The sequence below is a fragment of the Topomyia yanbarensis genome, chromosome 2 (genome assembly GCF_030247195.1).
Source record: "Topomyia yanbarensis strain Yona2022 chromosome 2, ASM3024719v1, whole genome shotgun sequence".
Taxonomy (NCBI): Eukaryota; Metazoa; Arthropoda; class Insecta; order Diptera; family Culicidae; genus Topomyia; species Topomyia yanbarensis.
In genome coordinates this window covers 32,484,661-32,504,153 of record NC_080671.1, presented here as the reverse complement: position 1 = coordinate 32,504,153, position 19,493 = coordinate 32,484,661, and the positions used below count along the sequence as shown (strand labels likewise).

The following is a 19,493-nucleotide window of genomic DNA, read 5'->3' as shown; positions in this document are numbered from 1 at the left end:
GGCTATGTGGTGTTTGAACCCATGAGTATTTGCTCGGGGTATTACACCCTATACCGATGCCCATTTTCGCGAATAATCATCAGCGGTAAAATTTCTCTAGAGAACGATATCCCGATTTTCTCCAACTTCCTCCTTGGCTGCCGTTACTAGCCCGCTGACCGACATCTGCTGTGTACTCACTACTGTTGCTAATATCTAAGCTTGCCGAAACGTGAACCGATCCTTCAGAGAAGCCGTCCAACTAGACATACATCCCTTTCCAGCCACTCTCGCCAGGTTTCGTCCTTGGTTTCTTCATTGACTTGTTTCTACAGTGACCGAACTCAAATGACATTTTAGATGTCAAAACGGTTTGCAGTATATTTTTTTCCTAAATAGGAAGTTAATAAAGCTTTAAAAGTAATTCAAAACCCTCAAGGGGGGAGGGGTTTGAAGCCTCAACCCCCCTCCCCCCCCTTGCGCACGGGCCTGTCAACGTTTATCAAAATAAACGAAACATTTCGTTTCATTCACGAAAAATAATGTCGTTATCAACGATAACATTTGTATTTATGCCTAATGAGTTCACTCGATCCATTATATGTATGTGCAAATCGTACTGAATATGTAATAGACATTTCCACCATTATATTGAACATAACCAGCCATGGAATCGTACACAAAAAAAAACGGTCTTAAATTCATGAACAAAAGGGTCACGATTTCGTGAACTGAACAATTTACGAAAACCATGACCAAGTTCCTGAAATTATGAATAATAAACCTCGAATTCATGAAACTATTTGTGTTTACAAAACACTACTTCGCCCTGAATATACAGGGTGTTTGGTTCATGGTTAAGAACCTCTCGAGGGATGATTGACTATCATATTTGGAGAAAAAAATCGTTCTACACATACCATGAAATCTCAACCGTTACTAAGTTATTGAACTTTTTGCGTTAAAAACTTAGTTGTCTTAAAATAACTCTAACTCAAAAATATACTTTATATTTCAAATCTTTTAGATCCATTGAATAGGTGAGAAAATTTTCCACTGAAAAATGTCCTCAAATGTTTCAGCTAATGACGTTAAGTAATCTTTTCACAGTAATTTATTTGAAATTTAACAATTTCGATCAATTTTTCGTGCACTTCGCGAAAATCTTAATAGTTAACATCACTATTTTAATAATTCAGATTGTTAGTCTTGAAAAGTTGAATAATTTGTTCTTTGACATGATACACTTATCTTGTCTTGTTTTTATGTGTTTAGGTTATTGAACTTGGATATTTTTATCTCATATTCACTAATACTAGCTCTTATTGAAAAAGTATGGCACTTACCTTTGCTTATTTTTATTCGAAAGCCAGGAAAATTTTGCAGAGAAAAATGTATTAATACTTTTCAGTTAAGTGAATTTAGTATTCTTTTAGAAGTTAATTAGTTTAAAGTTAGTGTTATTATTAGCATTTTCATTATTTTCTTAAAATAGTAAATAATAAACTACACCATTATTATCATGGAATTAATGCATCTCAGCAAGTACTACAATTCTTCCTTTGACTCCATTCAATTATCTCTTTTAGTTTCGAAACAAAATCATTTTTATCTTCTCGTTTCACATGCAAAAACAACGATTTCGAACTCACTGCATTTGTGATGAGGCCATCCTGTGTTAACTATTAAATTGCAGCGAAATGAAAAGCGATAGGGATAAAATTTCAAATAACAAGTTGTAGAGAATATTAAGGGGCACCAAATGAACAATAGTGACAATAAATTTAGTTGATTAATAATTAGAATAATCACAAAAATCACCAAAATATGCAAATTTTGAGTTATTTTACTAGTAAAAAGTCATGTAGTACACTTAACTAAACGATATCTGTACATACATCGAAAGGAACTTTTCTCAGCTTTGCAATGAAGCCCTGATAATAGCGATATAAAGCATATTTTTTAGATTAGAGTCGTTTAAGAACTTGCAAGTCAATTACAGGAAAAGTTTAGAAGTCAAATTACAAGGAAACGAGAAGAAGTAGGAATATTATGTTGAAGAACAAATTATGAATCGTCCTCAAACCCATCTTTTGGATAATGGATATTGCTATAATCATAATTCATTATTTTGAGAAAATTAACAAAAACCTCATCAAAAACACTAACTTTTAACTACTTTACAACTAAAAGGTATTTAAAACTAATATCTGAAAGATATGAGGACATTATTCAATAGAAAATTATTTCACCTTTCCAAGGGCACTAAAAGATTTAAAATACGAGGTATACTTTTTGAGTTAGAGGTGTTTTAAGATAAACAAGTTTTTTACACAAAAAGTTCAATAACTCTGTAACGGTTGAGATTTGATAGTATGTGTAGAACGAATTTTTGCTCCAAATATGACAGTAAATCACCCGAGAGAGATTCTTACTCATGAACCAAACACCCTGTATACATGGCGTTACATTAGAATGTTCGGTTAGGGTAATGTTGTTGTTCCCTGGATATGATTAGCTCATGATTTAGGAATACACAGCCGACAGTCAAATGATGTTAATGATTTCAAGAGCTTATTCGCGATTCTTGTGACTTCTCATCACGTTATTGTGCTATCTTATTCATGAGTTTACTATCGCATTTTTCTGTCAGACTAGCGGGATTAAAATTCATGATTTCAGGATCATTGTCGCGATTTTTGTAATTTCTATTCACGTTATCGTGATATATTAGTGAGTGATTTAGAGTGATTCATGTTCATAATTTCAGGATCCTAATCATGATTTTCGTAATTTCTGTTCATGTGATCGTAATGTTTTGTTTCAGAACTTACTTCCAAATTTGAGACGAATAGTAATATGACTAATGTTCATGTTATCAGCAGTTTTACCATGGTATTCGTAAATTCTCTTCGCCTAATTGTGTTCTATTACTTTTTGGATACAATCGGTTTTTTTTTATTCGGAATAACATGACAATATAAGCTGGATCATAAAAATGTGACTGATTCGCGATATCTTGTTCTGTGAATTATATCACGCACACTATTTGGGATTCTCAGCGTTTTCGTTTTCTATCCAGACATCACCATTAACCTTATCAAACGAATAACGATGTTCGAGGTCCTAATAGTTTTTTTTATATCTAATGTTCGTATCTATTACTATGGTCCCTAGCAGCTGGACATTTCATAAAACCGTGCATGGAATAGAAATGATTCCACGATTAATTCTCCAAATTTTGGTAGAGTTCACGAGAAAATTTCATTATCATGGTGCATGAAAATGTAAATGATTAGCGATATCTTCTAAATATCACCAGCACGCAAAATAGATTGTAAATCATGTACTAGGCATCATGAACCAGTTCACGAATACATTAATTATATTTTATGATTTCGTGAACGAGTACGGATATTGGATCGTACCTAATATATTAGAGATCATGAATTAGTTCACGAGAATTAAACGGATTCATGAATACAATTTTGAATTTCGAGAAATAGTTCACGAGAACATTCAGAATATTTTGATTTTGTGAGCTAAGGCTCCTATATCTATGAAAATCATCATGAGTCAACCTTTGGTTTTATGAATAATGTTCATTATGTTGTGAAATAGTTCGCGCACTGAAAATCGCATTAGAAATTACTTGGCGGAAACCGTGACTGAAGTTCACAAAACAAAAACAAATAGTTGCACTAAAATAAGCGTTATGCAGGCGTTACTAAGGAAAAATTGAACATAATTATAAAACATGATTCTTGTTCGTGGTCCTGTTTTCATAACGTAAAAACGTGATTGTTCCAGGATTCATGACACTTTATTCACGATTTTGGGAACATTTTTTTTCCGTGTAGTTTGGATTAATGAGAAAGGCACAATTGCACCGTTTGATTTTAAGCAGTAAAATGACCAAATTGGAAAAAAAATCAGCGATATTAAAAAGCAAGAGAATTAATAGTATTTATTAAATTGTGTCTAATTTATGTTCTAGATGAAATGAATAAAATGAATGACCGAACAAAATTAGTCAGATTATTAATATGAATAAAATGTTTAAACCCGAAAAATAATATAAAATTGCATAACACGAAAAAAGTGTTTGTATCTACAAAGAGCACGTTTTCGTTCTTCTTTTCTTGACGGAATTTTTAAGATTATCTGGTGTTTCTGCTTTATTTATGGGACTTAATTAGTCATCAGGAAATCTAGAAATCAGAAATTTGTTTTGAAATTAAAAGGTATTTTTTGTTCACAGATATCTGAGAAATGATTTTTGCGCAGAATAGAATTTTCAGGTCCAGTATTCTAACGTGTAATTGGAAATAGTAAACAGAGATAAGGACATTTGCTTTGAAGTATATAGAAAAGAGTGTCAAGTATCTAGGCTATGTTGGCAATTATATTATTGTCGTTGGCAAAAAAGCCGTACATTCAGTTGATTACAATGCAGTCTCTTTCTACCCATCCTCATCACTTGTGAATTGTTTCGTTCGGAATTCTCGTTCTGGAGATAACGGTTATTGAGTCCTATACAAAACAATACCATTGCAAAGAAATGGTTTAAACTACCAGAACAAGTACAGTAATGACCCGTTTTTATCAACCAGTCGAAAAATTTTGGTTGATAAAACGGGGAAGTTGATAAATTTATCATTTTATCATAATTAGAAGCAACCAGAGAACTATCTCAAGTATACTAATAGTGTGAAGTTTGTTTACATCGTGTTGACGTTTGTTTTTGCTCTGGAGAAAGTTGCATTTTATCTGTGTTTTACTTACCGTTTTTCGGCGAAAAAACTTCCAGTCGCTTGATGGACATTCCGTTTCGTATCGTGTACTGCTCACTAGTGAAATCCTTGTGAAAACTTTGAAATCCTTGTGAAAACTTTGTGAGTCTACGGTGAAATTGTGAGACTGCAACCTGTGTGTAATTCCCCACAAATAAATTTACTCGCTCACTTCGCCATCTGCACGCGAGTAGTGGAAAGTGTTCCCCACACTTCAAGTTTGCGCACAGCGAGACGAAATCTCGGGTGGGTTTTCAAAAGGTCGTAAGCGACAAAAGGCGGATTGAAATCAGCCATGAGTTTTAGTTGCAAGTCATGCGACTCTCCCGTTAATGGGATTGAGAAAATTGCATGTCGCGGCCATTGCGGATCGATTTTCCACCGCACCTGTATTCCCGGTATGCAGCGATCCGCACTAGACCTGTTGTCTAGTTTCAACAACAATCTGTACTGGCTCTGCGACGATTGTGCTCGCTGTTTTAACGAGTGGGTGCAGCAATCCGTTTCCGCTGCTCCCATTGTGGACACAAAAAAATTATGTGAGGCTGTAGATAATTTGAACACGGTCGTCTCAAATCTCTCGAGCCGTATTGAAAACCATTTTCCGGCCAATTATGGTTCTGTAACTCAAAGGGGGCTGTTTGTCAAGCGACTTCCGGAGGATCCGCCCACTCCGAAACGACGTCGCGAGAATAATGCTAAAATTCGCGCCACTGCTGCCGCGGTTTGCGGTACTAGAGCCATTCAGCGGGAAATCAGAACAGTTGCGGATGAGCGGGAGCAATTTTGGGTCTATTTGAGCCGTCTTGACCCGAGCCATACAGTGGAGGAAATCGTCGCCATGACCCAAGAATGCCTTGGAATAAGCGATGCACCCAAAGCAGTTTTGTTGGTCAAGAAGGACACCGACCTCACGAAACTCAACTTCGTTTCTTTCCGAGTTGAGCTTCCGAGCGAACTAAAGGACACTGCACTCAAAGCGTCCACTTGGCCGACTGGAGTACTCGTTCGGGAATTTAATTTTGACCAGCCAAAGCAGGATAGATTTCGCTAACGGGCTACTGGGATGCACCGCAGCTTGTATTATGGAAGCCCTCGATCCCCCCGCCACAGTCCAGCTACTGCAGCCAACGTTCACCAGTCGTCCCGGTCCTGTGTGCGGGAGTGGAGAAAGGGTCTTCCAAACTTCCTACTGCGGCAAGTACCCATCCATTCAGAATAATTCAAGCGCTGAAATGTTCCCCGATTCCAGTTCTCCGTTAATTGTACCGTATCAGCACCAGACGCCGTTCTTCCTGCCTGCGAAGCGCAGCTGTTTACGAGAGACACCTAGTTCAGCTGCATTGCACACATCCCACGTAATATCTCTTCGGTCACCGGGACGCACACTTGCCGCCAGTCGTGAGGAAGCCCTTAATCCCCCCACCACAGTCGAGCCCTTCCTGCCAGCGACCAGCAGCCGTCCCGGTCCTGTGGTGGAGATGGGACGAGGGGTCTTCCGCAAACCTACCTCAGGCAAGTACAATGCATCTATGAGCTCTTCTTTGCCTCAAAGCTCTTCGATTTCCAGCATTGGTCAACGACGGGCTAAACTGCTGCTATACTACCAAAATGTTGGTGGTATTAATTCAATCGTTGAGCAATACCGTCTTGCAGTCTCCGACAAGAGTTTTGACATCATTGTCTTCGTCGAAACATGGTTGAACGATGACACACTTTCCAGTCAGGTGTTTGGTACTGAATACGAGGTGTTTCGCTGTGACCGGAGCCCTAGCAACAGCCGAAAATCCACCGGAGGCGGCGTATTAGTAGCGGTTAAAACCAGCTTGAAGGCAAGAATCGTCGAGAACACTTCTTGGGATTGTCTAGAGCAGGTTTGGACGATTATCGAGCTTGGCGACCGTAAGTTGTACTTGTGTGCGTTGTATGTTCCACCCGACCGCGCTCGTGATACCGAATACGTTGAAGCACACTGCAGCTCAGTTTTTACTATCCTCGAAGATGCTAACGCTGTTGATGAGATCATGGTACTAGGAGATTTTAATCTTCCTAGCATTTCATGGAAATCTTCCCGTAATGGATTTCTTTATCCGGATTCGGACCATTCCGTTCTCCACCCATGTGCAGAGAGGCTACTTGATAGCTATAGCTTAGCCACGTTAGTACAAATCAATCCTATTGCCAATGAGAACAACCGCCATCTCGATCTTTGTTTTGTCAGCGACCAGGTTTCCGCCACATCAATAGTGACGGCTCCCTTTCCCCTAGTAAAACCAGTGGCACATCATCCTCCACTGATCGCCACGATTGATAGCTCTGTTGTGCATGACTTCGATATATTACCGCTTTCTGTCTCCTACAATTTCCGTAAAGCTGATCATCGCAGTATCGCAGACCTTCTTTCCACTATCGATTGGGAAAATATTCTGGACCCCGAAGATGTCGAAACCGCAGTTCAAACCTTTTCAAACGTTCTGGTGTACGCTATTGACAGGCATGTTCCAAAGAAAGTTCACCATCGACAAACCGGCCCTCCATGGCAAACGAATACTCTGCGACGGCTGAAGTCTATAAAAAGAGCTGCCCTGCGGAGGTTTACCAAGTATCGCACAATATCACTCAGAGACTATTACGTCAGTCTCAACCATGCGTACAAACGAGCCAGTCAACACTGTTTCTATCGATATCAGCAAAATATTCAGCGTAATCTCAAGTCGCATCCTAAACGTTTCTGGAAATATGTAAATGAACAGCGCAAGGAATCTGGACTGCCGTCGTCTATGACTTTCAATGGGAACACAGCTACTACATCTCGAGACATATGTTCACTTTTCTCGGAAAAATTCGCGAATGTATTCACAGATGAGGCACTAACTATTGAGCAAATCGAACTCGCGGCTAGCAGAGCTCCACTTGTGGGTCACACTCTGGGAGCTATCGATTTTAATGCAACGATGATTACCAGAGCTTCCTCTCGACTTAAGTCATCTTTCAATCCGGGACCCGACGGGCTCCCCTCCGCGATACTGAAAAGGCACATCGAAGTTTTGGTTGCTCCGCTTCTTCAGATCTTTAGAGCATCTATTACTAGAGGTATTTTTCCATCTTGCTGGAAATCAGCGAACATGTTCCCAGTTCATAAAAAGGGCAATAAGCGAGACGTCAATAATTACCGTGGGATAACTTCATTGAGCGCTGTCTCGAAGTTGTTCGAGCTGGTGATTATGGAACCTCTTCAGGCTCACTGCAAGCAGTACCTAAGTGACGATCAACATGGCTTCACGTCCGGGCGGTCAACTGCATCTAACCTGTTATGCTTAACATCCTACATAACAGAGAGTATGGAACGTCGCGCTCAAACTGACGTCGTTTACACCGACTTATCCGCCGCTTTTGATAAGCTAAACCACGATATCACAATAGCAAAAATGGAGAGATTTGGAATAAATGGCAGTGTTTTGCAGTGGTTTCGATCTTACCTCACAGACCGAGAGATAGCGGTTGTCATAGGAGATTGCCAGGGCCCTATATTCACTTCTACGTCAGGAATACCTCAAGGGAGCCACTTGGGACCGTTAATGTTCCTGATTTACTTCAATGATGTACATCTAATTCTGCAGACTCCCCGATTAACTCCGCTAGCGAATGACGGATCTCAATAGTAGCACGTCTGTAATAACATACGTACATGGAACTATTGAGAACCAGAGCTACAGGTCCAAAGCCCTGGTAAAGGAGGATGGTTGTGATGATCCGGGCCGAGATCACCACGTAAAGCAAGGTAGGGCATAACCCCAATTCCAAGGCGTGAAGCGACCCGTGCCGAGGGATGAGTGATCGAGGGGGTGAAAAAGATGCTCGATCGTTAACGGAGCCTGTGGGGTACCTGGGCAACCCCCACAGTAAGCGTCCCTTACCACGCTAATGCGGAGCTCTGGCGTGGCGGACATATATTTCTCGCGCTACTCGTGGGACTATACATGGAGTTGAACAAAAATAAAAACAAACAGACGGAGGTACCAAACCCCTTCGCAAGAGGTGGTTTGGCGAGGTCTCCCCCCCGTGGGGAGAGTAGTGGAGCGATGAGTGCTGCATCCGAAAGCACCAGTGACCCCCCAGCGGCGGTAGGCAATAACCCTACCAATGCATCGGAGGGGCCAATAGCTGCGATGCGCAAAGTAGCGAAGCAACTCGATTCTATAATCGACTTCGCTAGCGCAAAGCAGAACATAGCCAAGGAGTTGAAGTTGAGCCTTCTGGAGCTCCGGAAAGCTGTTCGTGTCGCAAGACAGGAACAGCAGGCCTATGTTGAGAGGGTGGAATGTCGGGAGAGGCCCGACAGAGAAACCCAGACAGTGGCCTCCAATAGGGAGGAAAGAGAGAAGGTCGATAGAGGTTCACAGACAGTGGCCTTTACCTTCTACGGAGCAGCCACGTCGATCGGAGCGGCGACTGAGTTCCCCTCGAAGGGAAAGGGAAAGGGCAATCGCAAGACGGCATCGAATGCGAAGCGCCCTAGGAAGTCGCCAGGCGAGGGTGCCAAAACCGACACCACTCGGCGTGCAACCGTCAAGGTCAAACGCCGCCTGGGTGAGGTAAGCGAGGGCGAGAGTGACCTCGCTGTGGAGAGCGATGGTACCAGCAACCCGGCACGACCGGGGCAGGGGGGCTCAAACCCCTGGACGCTGGTTACCAAGAAAAAGCCGGCACCGAAACCGGAGGTACCGCGGCCTGCGAGGAAGGCCAAGGACAGAGGCGAAGCCTTGTGGTTAAAAACCGACAAGGACAAATACGCCGATGTCCTTAAATCGATGAAGGCGGCCGAAAGTCTCTCGGCCCTTGGGCAGGATGTGCGTAGCGTAAGACGCACCAACACGGGAGAGATGCTCCTGGTGCTGAAGCGAGGCGCACAATCAAGTGCAGTATATAAGGCCTTGGCCCAAGAGGTCCTTGGTGAGGGCGCCCACATCAGGTCGCTAGGTGCGGAAACAACTCTCCAGTGCAAGCACTTGGACGAGTTCACGACCGCAGAAGACGTCGTCGCAGCCGTCAAGGAGCACTGCGGCGTCACAATCGAGCGGGCCTCTGTGCGATTGAGGGACGGACCCTCTGGCACCCAAGTAGCCTACCTCAGGCTACTGAATGCGGATGCCAAAAAGGTAACCGAGAAAGGGAAGCTGAAGATCGGCTGGTCGGTATGCCCTATTAGTATACCCCAGCCGCCTTCAGTGGACAGGTGCTATCGGTGCCTAGAATCCGGCCATAAAGCTTACGAATGCAAAGGCATAGACAGGAGCAAGCTATGTCGTCGATGCGGCGAGGAGGGGCATAAAGAGCGGGGGTGCACTAAGGCATATAAGTGCCTTATCTGCACCGCTAAGAAGCAAGCCCATAAACATGCTATGGGCGGACCTTCGTGTCCCTTCGGCGAGTTAAATAAGAAGAAGCCGTGAGAGTCACACAGCTAAATCTTAACCATTGTGCAGCAGCCCAACAGCTGCTGTGGCAGTCGGTCTCGGAGTCGAGGACAGATGTCGCCCTCTTATCAGACCCGTACAGCATCCCTGCCGGCAACGGCAATTGGGTGTCGGACGGGTCTGGAATGGTGGCAATCTGTACAACGGGAAGGTTCCCGGTTCAAGAGGTAATACACCCCTCCGCCGAGGGTGTGGCGATTGCCAAGATCAATGGTGTGTTCTATTGCAGCTGCTACGCCCCACCAAGGTGGCCAATAGAACAGTTCTACCAGATGATCGACAGGCTCTCGTCGGACCTCGTGGGCCGGAAACCGGTAGTAATAGCGGGAGACTTCAACGCTTGGGCAGTGGAGTGGGGCAGCCGCTGTACAAATAGCAGGGGTCAAGCGCTAATGGAAGCGTTTGCGAAACTCGATACTGTGCTAGCTAATGATGGCTCCGCTAGTACATTCCGTAGAAACGGAGTGGAGGCGTGGATTGATTTGACCTTTGCCAGCCCGAGTCTGGCTCCAGGCATGGAATGGAGGGTAGACGAAGGCTACACCCATAGCGATCATTTAGCAATCCGCTTTAAGATCAACTATGGTGTGCAGCATCCGAGGGCGGGAGATCCCTGTCAGGTACGCGGGTGGAAGTCCAATCACTTCGACAGCGAAGCTTTCACCGCGGCCCTGGGACTGGAGGCCAACACCGACAGTCTAAGCGGGGATGCGCTGGTAGCTGTTCTATCACGCGCGTGCGACGCCACTATGCCGAGAAAAACACTGCCAAGAAACGGTAGATGCCCGGTATACTGGTGGAGTGCCGAGATTGCAGCTCTACGGTCAGCCTGTCTCAGAGCTAGACGTAGGATGCAAAGAGCTCGCACCGAGGATGCAAGAGAGAACCGCCGTGAAGTGTTTCGAGCTGCGAAATTAGCCCTTAACAAGGCTATTAAAAGTAGCAAGAGAGCGTGTTTCGACAACCTGTGTGAGAGTGCCAACGCGAATCCGTGGGGTGACGCCTACCGGATTGTGATGGCCAAGACCAAAGGGGGCTCCTCACCCCCAGAACGGTCTCCGGACCGGTTGGCAACGATTATCGAAGTACTCTTCCCGTCTCGAGCCACAAGCCCCTGGCCACCTGCACTACGAGACAGTGCGGGCACGGTCGAAATGGTGGTTCCAGTGACGAATGAAGAACTACTCGCAGTGGCTAAATCCCTAGCAATGAACAAAGCTCCAGGGCCGGATGGAGTTCCAAACAACGCTCTCAAGGCAGCGATCATAGCGAACCCGAACATGTTCAGGCTAGCTATGCAGAGATGACTTGACGAGTGCCGTTTCCCCGATAGATGGAAAAGGCAGAAACTGGTGCTGTTGCCGAAGCCCGGGAAGCCGCCAGGCGACCCATCGGCGTACAGACCAATCTGTCTGATAGACACGACTGGCAAACTGCTTGAGAGGATCATCCTCAACAGGCTCACCCCGTACGCGGAAGGTACGGACGGTCTGTCAAGCAACCAGTTTGGCTTTCGGAAGGGTAAGTCCACAGTGGACGCTCTCAACTCAGTGATAAATACTGCCGAGATAGCGATCCAACGAAAAAGGCGAGGTATTCGATACTGTGCGTTAGTGACACTTGACGTGAAGAACGCATTCAACAGCGCAAGCTGGGATGCCATCGCGCTCTCGTTACACCGGCTTAGCCTACCGGTGGGTCTGTACCGGATCCTGGAAAGTTACTTCCAAAACCGCGTACTGCTATACGAGACCGATGCCGGTCAGAAAAGGGTTCCGATTACCGCCGGAGTCCCGCAGGGCTCGATCCTAGGCCCGGTGCTATGGAACCTCATGTATGACGGGGTTCTGAGACTGAAGTTCCCTCCTGGGGTCAAGATCGTCGGCTTTGCTGACGACATAACCTTGGAGGTCTACGGGGAGTCAATTCCTGAGGTAGAACTAACCGCAGAACACGCGATTAGCACGGTGGAGGAATGGATGAGCGCGAGAGGCCTGGAGCTCGCTCATCATAAGACGGAGGTAGTTATCGTCAACAACCGCTAGTCGGCACAACATGCAGTTATCCATGTGGGAGAAGTCGCGATCACTTCACAGCGAAGTCTGAAGTCTCTCGGAGTCATTATAGACGACAAGCTGACCTTCGGCAGCCATGTCGACTATACGTGCAAGAGAGCGTCGACTGCTGTTGCGGCACTATCGAGAATGATGTCCAACAGCTCAAAGGTGTGCGCCAGTAGACGTAGGTTACTGGCAGGCGTTGCCGTATCTATCCTCAGGTACGGCGGCCCGTCATGGTCAAGAGCACTGAGGGTAACCAGTTACCTACAGAAACTGGAGAGCACCTACCGCGTGATGTGCCTCAGAGTGATATCTGCCTACCGCACGGTATCACACGATGCATCCTGCGTGATAGCGAGCATGATGCCAGTCGGGCTGGTCATTCGGGAAGATGAGGAGTGCTTTGAGCTACGTGGAAATAGGGGAGCCCGCGAGCGCACCAGGGTGACCTCGGTCGCCAGATGGCAGCGTGAGTGGGACAACTCCTCGAAAGGTAGGTGGACCCACCGGCTGATACCTAGCATATCGAGCTGGGTGGGAAGACCCCATGGGGAAGTTCACTTCCACCTGACACAATTCCTGTCAGGCCATGGCTGTTTCCGTCAGTACCTCCACAGGTTCGGGCACGCGGAGGTCCCAGTCTGCCCGGACTGCCCAGGTGTAGATGAAACTGCCGAACACATACTGTTCGTATGTCATCGGTTCGACGTCGAAAGAAGAGCAATGCTTGACGTCTGTGGCTGGGACACAACCCCGGATACCCTTATCCAGCGGATGTGTCAAACGGTGGAGAAGTGGAACGCAGTCTCGGCTGCTACCATCCAGATTGCCAGTAGGCTACAGGTAATCTGGCGAACCGAGCAACAGACGGCGGGCACGGCTAACTAGTGATTGGTTAGCTGGAGCGAAAAAGGCCAAGCGCAAAATAAGAGAGTGAATGGTCTGTTCATGCCGAGGTAGGTTGGCACAGCGAATGGCAACCGCGTAAGGGGTAAACCCAGCCACCCCGAAGCAAGACAGAAGAGTGAGTGTATAGGCGTATAAGTGGACTGCCTCATGCCAAGACGGGAGGGTCGTAGCGTAGTATGTTGGAACTAAGCTATCGATGCCTCATGGCGTGGCAGAGGAGTGAAAGGGTGAGCATCCAAGTCAGTCTCACATTGCATGTTAAGGGTGAGCATAAAAGTCAGCCTCACAGGTTGGTAGAGGCTAGCACAAAAGTCAGCCTAGCAAGGAATGAAAAAGGTGAGCACAAAAGTCAGCCTCGCATGGTATGTCAGAAGTGGGGCCTAAGAAAAATGTCCCACATGGGATGCCAGAGGGAGTGACAAAGGTACAATAGAGTGGCACGATTGAGAGTGAATCAGGTGATAGGGTGAGCACCCAAGTCAGCCTCACATGGATGGGTAGGGCGAGCACAAAAGTAAACCTAGCAAGGAATGAGTAAGGTGAGCACACAAGTCAGCCTCGCATGGAACGTAAAAGGTGAGCACAAAAGTCAGCCTCATGTGGGAGTGTTTGAGAGTGAATCAAAGTGTGATTGAGAGAGCACCCAAGTAAGCCTCATACAGGACGTATGATCGCGCGAGTGAGAGTGAATGAGTACATTGAGTACAGCCATCCCCCCAGAAGTAATACCGAGAGGTAGTTCCTGGGAGGAATGATGGCGGAGCCCAATGGAGTTTAGTCGGTATTAATGGCTGGTCACCATTCGAGTCCGACACGCCCCCAGTGCACCCCGTGTGGTAGATTGGACCCTACCGTTAGCACGTGTACTGGGCTAGGACATAAAGGTCTTCTCCATTGTAAAAAAAAATAAAAAAAAGACTCCCCGATTGTCCTTCGCGGATGATCTCAAGATTTATCGCATAATTCGTACAATTGAAGATTGCAGATTTCTCCAACAGCAGCTTCAAGCCTTTGCTGACTGGTGTACCATGAACCGCATGTATGTAAACCCGAAGAAGTGCACGGTAATATCGTTTTCACGGAAAAAGGATTCGATCTATTTTAAGTATCGTCTTCTAGAAACAGAAATCGAACGCGTCAGTCACGTGAAGGACCTGGGAGTGATTCTGGATTCTCAACTTACGTTCAAACAACACGTCTCCTACGCAGTCGGTAAAGCGTCTCGAGCGCTAGGATGCATCTTCAGGATAGCCAAAAATTTTACTGATGTTTATTGTCTCAAATCGCTGTACTGCGCTTTATCCCGATCAATCCTAGAATATTGCCCTGAAGTGTGGAGCCCAAACTACAATAACGGCGTTGAGAGAATTGAAAGCGTACAGCGTCGCTTTTTACGCTTCGCGCTCCGTAGATTGCCGTGGAGAGATCCTGTCCGATTACCTAGCTATGAAAACTGGTGTCAGCTGATTCAACTGGAACCCCTTTGTTCATCGCCGACACTTTGCAAGGTCATATAGATGCCCCAGCTATATTAGAACAAATGAATATAAACGTCGCACCACGAACATTACGCAACAACATTATGCTTCGATTACCGTTCAGACGCACTAATTATAGTATGCATGGAGCCATCACTGGTCTACAAAGGATTTTCAACCAGGTTGCTTCAGCTTTCGATTTCAACGTGTCTAGACAAACTCTGCGTCAGCGATTTTCCAGACTTTTTAATCACATTTGACTTTTTTACCGTTTTTGTGAATTATTGTATGACCACTATTTGTGTATATGACTTGAATGTTAGTAATAAGTTTATTATTAAGACCAACATCATTGGGGCTTTGGTATGCCTGTTGGTGTATAAGACTAATAAAGAATAAAGAATAAAGTTGTTAGTTGGCAGAAAAATCAAACCTAGTGCCCCAAAAAATTGTATTTAACCGAATCGTCCGACAGTTGTCTAATCCAACTTCCAAGCATAGGATCGATCTGAAATTTTGCAGATAGAATCATTATGAATGACAATGTAATCTGCCAACGAAATTTAATAGTTAATCTCCTTAAAAGTGCAATGCAGAATTTATTCTTTAATTAATTAGACACAGGGCGTTGGTAGTTCACAACTATTCTACGCCCATGTTCCAAAAATGACGAACGACTGACGAAACATTTTCAGTGGTAAAATCTGATAGAAATCAGAAAATTCTGAGCCTGTTGGTCTAGCCACGATCCACGATGCTATTCATTTTGTTTGTGAACGTGTACGCTGATAACTTTCTTGTTGAGCGGGCGACTTTTAGTTTTACTAAAATCGGAAAAGGATGTATTTGCCATGTTTTAAGTTTTTGTAAGCAACGACAGTGATGAATAGTTTTACAGGATCGATCTCACTATTCTAGTTATTAATATCGTATCCATGTCTAAGTCAATAAGTTCTCTTTCCACAAACTTACTATTTACTTTTTTGGTTATTTTATTAGTGGGAAAGTTATGCGAAGAATTTCAACAATGGGATTAACAGGTTCGCTATTTTTTAGGGTTTTTCGTCATCCAACAAACAACAGGCACACGTATTTTTATAGAGATACGCGGTTTGAGGCTGGTTCTGTGGTTTTCGACAGGCTTCGCCCGTTCTCATTGGTTCGGACAGGTTGGTGTGTTCCTACTTACAAATGAATAGATTAATACGCTTCGATGACATAGAAGATAACAAACGAGAACAGGAATCTTGTTAGCTGATTCAATTCGAAGTTTGTTTAGTGAAGATTCAAGCCCGCTGGCAGGAGATCGTTTTAAAGGGGTAGATAAAGTAGAGAACAGATATCGCAGTCTTAGAGACTAATATGCGCTAAATTGTATCTTCCGGACCGGTGTTTATAGACAGTTCGCAAAAATAAATTTTGTTTGCAGTTTGGCATGCTCACAACATAAAAAACAATATTATTAAGTAGGGTAGAGTGAGGACTCTTGATCCTTGGGGATATTTGATTTCCTGGCCATATCTCCTAATCTATACGCATAAAGTTATCACAATATAAAAAGAAAATGAAGTATTTGGTCGTTTATGATGTTTAAAAAACAAATCTGATGTATTACATTTGGTTTGGAAAAATTGTATAATATTTTAGAAAATATGTGTTTAAATCCATCTCGAAGATCTTTTCACAAATTTTTTGAACGATCGTCGAACTAATTTTTTATGAATATTTTCAAGTACGATTGCTTTCTAAGGGCTTTGCCTAGAAAAACACGTTTTTCGAAGTGTCACTACCCACACAAAAAAAAAATTTCGCCTCATACAACAGGTATCTTTGATCCACGTAACACTGGGTATTCTTGATCCCTATCATTATTTCTCTCAAACTCTTTCGAATTGTACAGAAATAGAAAAACATAATTTTTATAACGTATCTGGCACTATAATTTGATATAAAACGTTTTTTACATGAACAAATGATGGTATACGTTATTGAAGGTTGAAAAAGCCAGTTAAACAGCATTGTGGTTAAAGTTTGTCGTGCATCTAAAAAGGTAATCGTAATAATTAATCTGTCAGGATAGGTGTTTAGCTGAACTTTCGTATCTATAGGTCATGGTGTGCTTTGTTTCTTTAGCCCTAGTAGGCGGGGGATCAAGTTACCAAACTCATTTTGACATGATTTTTAAAACAATTCCTGTTACTGATAGGACATAGTATTCGGATTTACACATTATTCATAGCTCTTACAATTCGAATTGACTACAAGATGGCGAATTTTGTAATTGAAATTTTTATTTCATTGAAAAGTTAAGAGAAAAAACAAAAGTGGGATCAAGCGTACCCACTCTCCCCTATTCAATTCGTATTGCATACAACGTCACTTTCAATTGTTATGTTTTCCATGGATAATATGTGACAAATTGTTAGTTTATTATAAAAATTTTGCTTTTTTTTTTGAAAATTTGAGGAAAATGCGAATCTAGTTCATCAATTACTTTAAACAGCATCAAAATTAGGTAAACTACCCTACATTTTGACTACTACCTAACAGTGCAGAACCAACTACCTTGATTGAATATAATTGTAAGACTGTGGGCCTGAATTGCTGGCATAAAAGAATGAATTAACGGCAGGTTGATAAAATCGGGTACAAAATGTTCATAAAAATCGGGGGTGCATAAAAACGGGGGTGTATAAAACCAGGAGTTTATGAAAACGGGTCGAAACTGTATCTAAATTCGGCAAGTAAGGTTAGATGGTTAGCGCTGTTACATTATTTTTGTATATAGAGCGAAATTTTAATTCTTTACATCTTTATTATCACTAATGCAACTGGTTATTTTTACGCCGTAATTAGAATAACATAAATCCTGCAAAGGAAGATAAATTTTCTTTAGAATTTTGTTATTCAAAAACAGAGTTGCTCTCGGTGATGTTACGAGTATAATATGAATATGAATTATATTAGAAATCTATTTTCTCACTACTAGGTGGATAACTTTGTGATCTGTGCTTTCATATACCATCCAACGTCTATCTCACGACTGAACGCAAGATTTAATCCAACGGATAAATACATCAACTCTGGACAAATTTTCCTTTGAAATGAATTTACACATTGTTTTGTTCTTGAAATAAACTTGCGTAATATTTTTTTGAGAAAAAGTTAATTAATTATTAAGTAAATTCACAAAATGTTTTCGTAATAGAATTCCTTGAATCACGCAGATGTTTTTTCATACCCCGATATTCAAAATCGGTTTAGTTTAGCCCCTAAAACACACGTAAAGCGATATTCTGTATGTAACGTTCTCATTTTTAGTTAGTGAAAATTGGTAAGCGAGGAATAAAAATACAAAATGTTTAATATCTTCGCCGTTCGGGAATGTGCACATAATGCCAATGCATTGCTTTGTTCGAAAGTTATTTGCTTTAAACACTTTGTATTTTGACAAAATCTTCCATATCTCAGAAAGTAAACAACATATCTATCAGCTCTTGTAAAATATATTTAACTTTGATCACATCCTTTCTTTTAGACATTTCGCATCATTCATCTAAGATACTCCTCAAAATTAGAAAAAAAAATCTTCAAGGCGCACTCTTCCAACATTCTATTACAATAATTTAAAAGTTTACAAAATATTTTACGAACTATGTACTGATTAAACATTATACTAAATTTCATTTCAAACACTTATGTTTCTTATATCGTTAAAAACAACTCAATTTAAGAAGAAAGATAAAAGTTTCTCAAACATATCTAAAAAATGACAAAACAAGTCAAACCAAAAACTATATCTAACAAAATGCCAAAAGTGGAAATATGTATTCTACCAAAGTTCTTAAAAATATAACCCACGATTTTCAACCCACCGATATAAAAATGTCTATTACTAATTACTTACCCAAATAGGCGTAACTGAATCCTAGATTCAATACCACCAACATTCCACCAAACAGCAATCGCTTCATTTTACTAGCAGCTTTTTTTTGCTTTCCGCTTACACCTTTTGATTTAGTGCAATCGATTGAGCACACCGCGACCGCAAACCGAAAGTCAAGTTCGATCGTTGATAACCGGTTCACGGCAAAACTACTATCGACTAAGTAAGTTGTTCGATGCACCCTTCTGGTCAGTGGCTCACTTAGGATCGCTTATTACCAGCGCGAGAAAAAGGATACTCCAATTTTTTTGTTCGTTAATCTCAAACCGCACACGCACTGTTCCTACCAAACGAGAGAAGTCGTCTCACCGCCGCTGCGCCGCACTACCACGAAACTGAGTACTTGACCGGTCAATAAACAAACTGATCTCGGTGCGATCGGTCTGACTCAGTTTTATATTTATATCGCGGTATCCGCGAAGCCATCATCCGTGTACATCTTTTCGGTTTGGGCCTTTTTATTTCGAGTTGTACGTTGCAGTTACTCTCAACCGACGCGAGCGCTTTGGAACCGACTGCGGTCGGTCAATCGTTGTTAGATATAGAACTATCAGAGCCTATGTACGCTTGACCATGTAAATACGTGGGTTCATTACGTTTAACACGAACGTGTTCTGATACCAGTTTAGAAAAAAAGGTGAACCCTAGCACGCTCTTTGATTCCCAGCCGAATACTATTTACCTGGTTACGTAGTTCTGGGTACTTCATGATAGGTGTAATTATGTGGTAAATAGCTCAGTAACAATGTTGCAAATTTAAAACTGGCTGGTCATGGTTTTGAATGCTTCTGACATGAGCCTTCTCCGATCACTCGATCGAAAATCTTCTAGAACTCAGGATCAGTGAAGTG

General features: G+C 42.9%; 1 protein-coding gene across 1 annotated transcript in view; it reads right to left on the bottom strand.

Moving 5' to 3' along the window:
* LOC131679390 (uncharacterized) overlaps nucleotides 1–19,014 on the bottom strand; it is a 58,393-nt gene extending 39,379 nt beyond the window's left edge. Inside the window, exon 1 of the mRNA XM_058960103.1 lies at nucleotides 18,604–19,014. Coding sequence (XP_058816086.1) covers nucleotides 18,604–18,670 — 67 coding nt within the window. The 5' untranslated portion in view covers nucleotides 18,671–19,014. The remainder of the gene's footprint in view (nucleotides 1–18,603) is intronic.
* Between the last annotated feature and the right edge of the window lie 479 nt (nucleotides 19,015–19,493).